At 48.4% G+C, this 9,356-nt stretch overlaps 1 protein-coding gene across 3 annotated transcripts; it reads right to left on the minus strand.

Annotated features, from left to right (window-relative positions):
* Positions 1-131: 131 nt before the first annotated feature.
* On the minus strand, positions 132-8,779 carry NIP7 (nucleolar pre-rRNA processing protein NIP7). Of its 3 annotated transcripts, none has more exons than XM_078873268.1 (6): positions 8,546-8,779; positions 7,731-7,817; positions 6,130-6,268; positions 4,468-4,608; positions 2,442-2,578; positions 132-774 (listed from the first exon to the last, which is right to left on the minus strand). In XM_078873268.1, exons 1-5 carry the CDS (start codon positions 8,593-8,595, stop codon positions 2,459-2,461), a joined length of 537 nt encoding a protein of 178 aa, XP_078729394.1. In that variant the 5' UTR covers positions 8,596-8,779; the 3' UTR covers positions 132-774; positions 2,442-2,458. The 3 variants fall into 3 exon arrangements, with proteins under 3 accessions (XP_078729394.1, XP_078729395.1, XP_078729393.1); XM_078873269.1 differs by having other exon boundaries at positions 8,424-8,779; XM_078873267.1 differs by having other exon boundaries at positions 8,293-8,779.
* Between the last annotated feature and the right edge of the window lie 577 nt (positions 8,780-9,356).

Here is a 9,356-nt window from a genome sequence, read left to right on the forward strand (position 1 = left end):
AGAGGACTCTAGCTGCCAAGCATATAAAGGATTTATAGTGAAAAACTTTGTTTTTACGGGTTATACTTGTACATCATCAGGCAGGCAGGCAAGGCAAGCAACCGCCGTGTTCACGTGTCCAGGGCCTCGACTTTATTAAACACTGTACAGTGGGGGAGAGCTATTTCACGGAAAATGAAGTTTTGCTTTGGTGAATTAAGGTCAAATGTATGCTGTAGATCAGTGTAGTTGAGTTGCTTCAATTTAGCAACCCTATGGAAATGCAAATATACCAGCTGTTCTCCCCACAGTGGGCATTTCCGAATCCAAAGAATGTATTTATACTGGAGGAATCCGTAGAGCTATAAAGCTCTTTCACAGATGTCCAGTAGATTAAAATGTGCACCAGTCGGCAATCCTCACTGGGACTTGGCACTCTGTATTCGTGATCGGAGGCATTTGTAGAAGTGTTGCATTAGCATTTAATGAAATGGTAATATACACAAATGTAAGTATAGCAGAAACAGTTAAAAAAGGAAAATGGAAAAAAATATATATACGCATTTGCCTATTGCAGATTGTGACCTTCCCTTAACGCTTGAGGAATGCTCTTCCTCCCTCGGGAGTGAATCTTTTAAACCCCCAGTATATATATGGTGGCAGTGCAGATTCGTCAGCAATCTGGATTTTTTTTTACTTAAATCGCCAACGTTTTTTTAATATTTATCGTGCGTGCGTTTGTAAAACAATTGCGTTCCACCGAGTTGTAGGAATCTCCTCCACATTCGAGTTATTCTGAAACACAGGCAAGGCATTCATCAGAAATGTTTGCATACAAAACTCTCCATCAGATCATGATAGACCCGTTACCTTGGTAAGTAGCCCTGTGTTATGTGCAGGCGTGTCATGAATGCGACAGCTGTACATCTGCACTTCGATAATGACCGTGGTAAAAACCAGACGAGTGGTTAGTATACTTAGCAGGTGCAGTGGTGGGTGGCGCAGTTGTGAGCACACTACACTGCATCTGGTGACATGGGTTTGATTCCTGGCTAACAACAGTGGTGACTGATATGAACCATCATGGCCCTCCTCTCCCTTCAACCTATCCTGGGTGGACAGCCAGCCCATCGTAAGCATTGCGAGATGAAATCCTCATGCAGGTCAAGGGGCTTATTTCATTTTGCCAAGTGATACTCGCATATATCAAGGTTCTGCAATCTCCCTTATTTTTATAAAATGAAATCTCTGAAATGTTTAACAGTAATTCCTATGAATTAAAGATGATCCCCCCCCATGAGCCGACTAAGTGGCACAGCAGTCGGTGCTGGGCCAGCACTTGAGGTCTAAGTCGAGGTTATAGCCGCTCGTGATAAAACCACTTTCTCTTCTACAGCAAGTTGATGGTCACCACTGACCAGGCTTAACCCATGGAATTAACGCAAACCACAATCGCGAGGGGTGTGTAAATGATACATTACTTCAGATATCAATGCTGAAGGCTCACGGTGCACGCATTGATTCACTTTATTGTTTTAAACGTATTCCTTTTAAGAACCTAAATATTTACACCGGAGGAATCTGATGAACGACAAAAGCTATTTTTAAATCCTTCATATTAAGTTCGCTTGCTTGCACGCTTACGACCGTGCAAATCTTTCGGTCGTTTTTTAACCCACTTCCCGTGATCCAATCGAGCTGACATTTTGCACACAGGCTCGTTGTGCATGACAATTTATTTTCGTGAAAACTTTTTTCCAAAATTTGACACTTTTTAGGATTTTTTTTTTATATTTAATTACCAATTGCTTAATGGTGGCAGGCAATCATCTGACCCATAGGTGGCAGCCATCTCAAGCCAGAGGACGAGAGGACTCTAGCCGCCACGCATATAAAGGATTTATAGTGAAAAACTTTGTTTTTACGGGTTATACTTGTTCATTCTGCTGAATAGTACACGGGACAAGTATACAGTACTCCTGTGAAGACCTTATTGCTTTGCATGTAATGGGTTCAGATCATCAAAATCTATCTGAATCACGACCCCTCGAGTCAAAATAATTTCATGTGAGGAATGAATCTTTCCAAGCAGTAATCACGCCACAACAGTGGCTTTTCCTGTGCCAGAATCATCGATTCGAATCTCGACATTTAATAACAATTCTGGAACATCGGCCAACCGTTATGCCCCGACAACCGATAGTCCATTTTTCGATTTAAAGCTTTCGTGACTGCAGAGGTTCATCTTCTTGGTTCTTTCGGTAAAGTCACGTAGAATGTCTACTCGACAGAACTGCTCTCCACCTGAGGACAGCTGCTTGCGTTGTGGCCGAAACGTCGTGAGAATTATTAAATGTTTTATTTATATTTTATTATTTCCATTCTACGTGACTTTACCGAAAGAACCAAGAAGATGAACCGATAGTCCCTCCCTTAACCCTCTTCGGGTCACGCTCGCTCACCTGGTTTGTTGGCACGCTCACGTGAGCGTATCCTCACAGCGGATGTACTCCCCAATGTCGGCCTGCTGGAACACCGTCACGGACATTGGGTCGCAGCGGCGGCACTCCTGCGTCGACTTGGCGGCGACGCCAAAACCCTGCAAGGTGGTGGTGTGCGACACAGGGACAGCGGCGATAACTACGCTAGCATCGCGTTCAGCATCTCTACTTAACAATTTTTATGATCAACCTTTTCCATAAGTTTTTTTTGGATTAAGTCGTGTAAATGTGTCACTAAATTCACCACCACCTGACACGGCCAATTAGTAATATTTGTCACAGCCAATTAGGTTTGTGACAAACGCTACGAATTGGCTGCATCAGGTGGTGGCGGGTTTAAATCTCGTGGATAATATCGTTCGCGAAAGCCTACATGTAAACTTTTTATTCTACCAGGTAAAGCCCACTGAGCTATTGGCTCAGATGTGGCCTCTGGGCGTCGTCGCTGCCCTGACTTGCGTTCAACAGGTCAAATAAATCGTGCAGCGTTGTGGGATGCTGTGGACATGAATGACGTAATGTAAAAATGTAAGCTTATTATTATTAAAAGCGACCTGGCCACAAATGATAGCTCAACGAAGTGGAAATGTATAGCAGCCAAATAATAGAAATGCGTGATGTTGATTCTAAAATGTGGAGGGAGAAATAAACCGGGAGAACCCGGAGAAAAAGCCACATGCTCACAAGAAGAACATGCAAACTCCAAATATTACAGGTGTCCGGATCGGGATCAAACCCACGATATTTTGCACTCGGCGAGGAAAATAACATCACGCGACAAGGATGGTCTTTACCCCAGTCACTGCCATGGCACACAGCATGTGTCTAATATCAGCACTCTCCATAATAGCACTCGTCACCACCTCCACCATCATGGCCCACACCACATCTCCCCTGCGATCACACTCGCCATACCAGCACCACTGCCGATAACTACTCCTTACACACAGCAAGCCATCACACATACCATCTCCTGAATATAAAGACTTGTGCATTGTAGGAACACCCTGGGTTTTCTAATAAATTGGACATAAGTTTACAATTAATTTAGTTTAACCGAGTGAGAACTCAAGAGACGAGGATGAGTAATTTGCAAGTGACCTGGGGCATTTAGTCTGCCAGTAGGGGGCAATGCTTGCTATGCATAATCCCCGTAGTTATTTGTGGGTAATTTTACACATTTTTGGACCCAGATGCCAGCACACAATGGTCTACTCTTGCAAATAACAGTCTTTAAACTTTTAAAAATCAAATCCCGCATATGCTTAAAACACCGCAGTAATATCCAGCGTGGCCCACTGGATTCGAACCGTGAATCTCTGCAACAAAGGGTGAACGCGCCATGCATTCCAACAGGCCAAATAAATCGACTTCCGTTCAATCGGTCAACAGATTCAAACATCTTTTCACGTGGAGATGCAGTAGGATGTAAGTAAAGTTTTATATTTATTTTTACACGCAAGTTTATTTTCCCCACAATTGTATTCCAATTGTGGGGAAAATAAACAATTGTATTCCAATTGTGCTATTGACACGACGTAACGAGTAGTAAGGATCCGTTCCAAACTCTTCAAATGGCCCGTTGAAGAAGACATTACACAACTACTTCTGAGATCCCTTAAATCGTGCACGCACACAAAGACAAAGATCCCCCATATAGCATTAACAGACTGTAGGGGCAAGTGCTGTTAGCGAGCACCTATGAAGGCCAGAACAGTACACGAGGGGGTGGGTGGCCAGCACCACGCCCGACCACCTTTGTCTCCCTAGTGGTGATGTTTACACACCGCACCAAGTACTAATTTCAGGCTGAGTCGACCTAGGGGAGGCCCAGGACCGGTTCAGATAATCGTCACTGGTGTTGGCTGTGGAATCGAACCCGGGTCGCCAGGTTCATAGCGCAGCGGGCTAACCGCTACACTACCGCTCCCCACACGCGCACACACACAACCAATGGGACCTCTTCAACATCCGTGGCGAAGCTCACCAGGGGCACGTCGGCCATGGAGTAGACGACGACGCCCTGGTACTGCGGCGTGTTCTCCGTGATGCGGCCGAGCCCCGACTTGAGGACGTGGTTTCCGTAGAGGAACGACTGCTCCGAGCCGGGCTTCACCCACACTTTGTACTGCGACACGTGACAAACGCAATTACCTCGCCGACCTCATCAGGGAATTTGAAACCGTCATCACGCGAACTGCTGTTCGTCCTCAAAGCAGCAGCAGCGGCTTTTGCCTGGCCGTTGAACAAAAACGGTAGTTACACCGCATCGTGCGCTTTTGGATGCGCTTCTACGGCTGTCTGGAACGCTCTTCCTTCCCATATTAGGAAGCCACTGGAGCTATGCACTTTAAAATCAAATTGAAAACGAATTTCTTAAAAAGTTTTGTGTTTAGTTTTTTGTCCTACCTCCGATTAGCACGGTTGGCTACTATGGCGCAAAATAAATTCACAGAACAGCGAGTGTTCGCGAGCTGATAGCCACGATTCGCAGCTGACATGTCTGAAAGTGACCGCTTAACCAGGCAAGTGCAAATCTGTGCCAATAAGACGATCACGTTCGAGAGGTTAACATAACCACTCATTGTGTGACCCAACCGGTAACAGTCGTGCGATGTCACGGGCTTGGCGTTATTTGCCGCTCAATAAAGATTCCGATTCTCACCCGGCACCTGTAAATGAGACGTCACCCCAATATTCCGATCCCTCTACAGCCTGCCAATGCAATCCCAGATAAAATGTCAATATCCTCCACGGCCTCGTTTCTGCCTACCTCTCATCTCACTCTTAACTCCCCTCCATGCACTCTGCTCCAGCAACCAAGGCTTTCTCCTCTGGTGCCTCCATAAACTGGAACTCCATTCCCTCAGCCATCCGTGCTGTTGACAGTTTCTGTTCAAGCTTAGACATTCATGTCCCTCCATAGTCTGGAGCTCCCGTCCCCCAGCCTTCCGTGATGTTGGTTTCCTGTCCCTGGGCACCACGGTGGCGAGATGTTAACTACCTCGCCTGGTATCCAGGAGATTGTGGGTTTGATCCCGACCCCGATGGCTGCATTTTTGGAGTTTGCATGTTCTCCCTGTGGCTTTGTGGATATTTCTCCGGGTCCTCCTGTTTTTCCCTCCACATTTAGAAACGTCTGTTTAAGAGTATTTGGCTGCTATAAATTTCCACATGGTAAGCCACTTTTGCAAAGCTATCATTTGTGGCCAGGTCACTTCTGAAAACGAGCTATATGGGTCAGTGGGCCTTAACTGAGAAACCAAAAAAATTGTTTATAGTTTTTTAATTTATTTAAGGTTGAGTCGACCTAGGCAAGGCCCAGGATGGTAGTAAAAATAACACAATCTTGGACTAATCAACGGAACATTGAATCCGAATTGTTACCATTTGTTAGCTCTCTGAGACAGCTAGAGAGAGAGACTCCACAACACCGTCCGAGTAGAGAGGTTCCCTTTAACTCGCATCGACGTGAGCCTTGCTGAGAGGATCGCTAATCGTGGCCAAGCAGCTGCTTGAGTGTTACTTCAAGTCCAAGCTCAGGGGGGACCTTCCTTTTCCTCTGCCTCCGACCGACTGCCTCCAAAACGAATACGCCCATCGTGTCCGCACGGCCTCTTAAGTTTGCGCGAGTGCGCGCTCGTCACACCTTGGCGTACGGCGCGAGGAAATCGAGCGCAGTCACGTGCAGGCGGAACTTGCGCGTCTTGGAGAACTTCCCCATGCACGTTCCTACGCACACGAGGTGCTCGCGCGCCACGCTCGTCGCCATCCGCAGCAGCTTGTCACTGAAGATTTTCGCGAAACGCAAGAAAACGGACAAGCAGCACACGCGCGGTAATTAGCGACGCACTTGGAGCAGTGCTTTCATTTCTGCTGCTACTCTGACCCAGAGGTCGCAAACAGGTTTTGATTCCTTACCCGTACCCGGCCGCACCAGGGTCGCAAACGGGTACCCGTACCCTACCCAATACCCGGCTACCCGTACCTGGCCGGGTATGGGTAGCCGGGTATCGGGTAGGGTACGGGTATCGGGTACCCGTTTGCGACCTCTGCTCTGGCCACACCAAGTTGTGGGGTAAATTGACGACCGAGGGAAACTGCTGAAAAGGTGAATGGCAATTGAAGCAATGTTGTTTAACTGCAGAATATATATTTTTTAAATCACGTGGTCACGTTTATTGTTTATTTGGTCTTTATTCTGGAACAGGTCCCATGGTGCTCGTGACTCTTTCCTACACGATGAAGCAACATTATTTAACAAGATAATTGTTTTTTTACCCTTCTATCTGGCAACAAAACTGACACCTTTTTTTACAAGGAGTCATGTTTGCATAGACCACAATACCTGCAGTCATAATGCAAACAAAAAACATAACTCTGATAATGTATGCACTGTCCTTGAAGTTGATTGGTGCACACCCGAGACAGCTTTCCTTAGAGCCTGGTCTCAACATGGGTTGGACCAGATCACGCCAAAAGGCGCATTATTTAACAAGCCTGTCTGACGAACCCCTGAATGTGGAAACCTGTCCAGATATTTTAAACTTACACATACTCCATAAAACACACTGGTCGAGAAGGCGCAGAAGTCGAATTACTTCTCCCCCCCTGCTTCGTGCGGAAACAGACCAAGGTATAATATTTACATCATTACAGTTGGGTCAAGAGTTCACACTCAATACTCGTAAACCATCATCTCGTCTCGTGTCTTGAGTTGGATTACGGCTAACATCAATGGAAAGTCACATCCGAGCCGGTCCCACCCCCTTCACCAGGCCGTACTGAACAGCGTTAAGCGTGTAGGCCTTCAAAGCTCATTTATAAAGTCTATTAATTATTTATACGGTTAATGTCCGAAAAGATACCACTCCGATGAGCACGGTTGGCTACGTACGGTGCGAAAGAAGTTCAACAACAACATCCGCCATTCGTCACAAAGTGGCGGTGACGTCGCGGCTCCTGTGCCAGGCTAGGTGCACCGAGGCCATGAAAAGTGTCGAAGGCTCTCCCGACAGCTCACGGGGCCAGACCCAGGTGCCACGCGTTGACCGACTGCGATGACTGGCAGATAGCACCAGCTGTGCGCTCTACTGTGCCGACTAGTTTAATTTTATTCGCCCGGCGTTGTTGTGAGCGTCGCTCCTCCACCCTCCGTTGCTGTTGGGAGCGCGACTGCCTCTAAACTCCTAATTTTGCCTCTAAACTACCCAGCAGCGAAGTTCAACATTACAGTATACACATGCATACCTCATGTAGTACACGCGCTCCCTCTGCAAGCGAAAGCAGTACGACCCATCCGGTCTGTCCAGAAGCATCTTCACATTGTCCCCGACACTGGCGACGAGACGAGGCAACGACACGCGGCCGAGTTAAACACCGGACCCAAAACCCAGCCAGAAACATTCCCTTTAAAAAATACACTTGCTAATCTGGCGTTAATAAAAGCACCTCAACTGTAAAGTTGGAGTTTTGCGTTAAAACGATCGATTATTTAGTCGTCATGCAACGTACAGTGGTGCGGAGACTATATTCGGAAATTATTTCGACGGTAAATTGTGGCCTACGTAGCGAGCATACCGGCCTCTGCTCAATGTTAGCCAGGCGTGGGTTCAATTACGTAATTCGTAATGAAACGTTATCAGAAATGTAATTATGATATACTCTCTAACAACAAATCTGTTACAACTGTAACTACATTTGACCCCACGTCTCGCTGTTAGGCCGCAGCTAGCCCTAGGCGACGTCGCTTTAGCCTGAGCGATACACAAAACGCCGCCGTCCACCCCCCCCCCCCCACAGCGCTCCTCACTATTTGGATAACTTCTCGAACAGAGACTTCGTCTCTTCCTCCGTCAGTGGACGCATGTTTCCTCGGACTCTGCGACGAAATCTCCACTCGGCGGCTCCAACAGAGATCAGCAGCGAGCGAGAAGCGGTCACCAGCAGCAGCAGCGGTAGCAGAAGAAGTCGAGGCCGGGTAAGTGTTCGACCACGTGTCGGTGGACCCACGAGGCTCGCGCGCGCGCGTTGATGACGCAATCACCGCTCACCGACGCAGTCACCGCTCGCCGATGACGTCACGAGGGCATCGGCAACAGAGCTGCGCCCTCATCCTTCCCCCCTCCCCCAAAAAAAATAAGAAATAAACCGATTGACGCAGTTTGGCGTCGAGAACCCGGCAGCATCATTCGGGAACAAAATTATAATTGGCGAGCGTCGTTTGCGGAGATTAAAAGTTGCAAAAGTGGACAAGCGGGCAACGCCTCCGTAAATAGCTGGTCCCTTCCAGATGACAAAAAAATACGCTTCCGGTTAACCGCGGGGCCTTCTGGGAGTGAATTACGGGAAAATGATGTCACCGGGCGTGGGGGGGCATGACTTCATCGCGCACAGTGGCGCCGTGACGTCACCGCGCTGGTATCGAGAAACCGCGCCGGCCCACCGCGCCGACGTCATCTCCGGCCCGCGCGCGCCGACGTCATCTCCTGCTCGCGCGCGATGGCGTCATCGACGACCAGCGCGCGATGACGTCATCGATGGCTGCTAGCGATGGCATCATCGACGGCCCCTGCGCGATGACGTCTCCACAGAATTCCGATGCCGTGCGCGATGACGTCACGAGGCGCGCACGTGCAGGGGGGAGGGTGGGGGGTGGGGGGTGGGGGCCCGGTGTGGGGGGATAGAAAAAAGTTAGCGGCCGATCGCGGGGAGCGCTCATTTACAGCGAGAGGCGACAGAGGGAGACAGGGGAGAGAGTGGGGAGAGAGAGGGCAGTGAGAGAGTGGGGAGAGATAGGGGGTAGGGAGAGACGGGGTAGGGAGAGGGTAGGGAGAGAGTGGGGAGAGACAGGGGGTAGGAGAGACAGGGAGTAGG

This window comes from Lampetra fluviatilis, chromosome 36 (assembly GCF_964198595.1).
Source record: "Lampetra fluviatilis chromosome 36, kcLamFluv1.1, whole genome shotgun sequence".
NCBI classification, from domain to species: Eukaryota; Metazoa; Chordata; class Hyperoartia; order Petromyzontiformes; family Petromyzontidae; genus Lampetra; species Lampetra fluviatilis.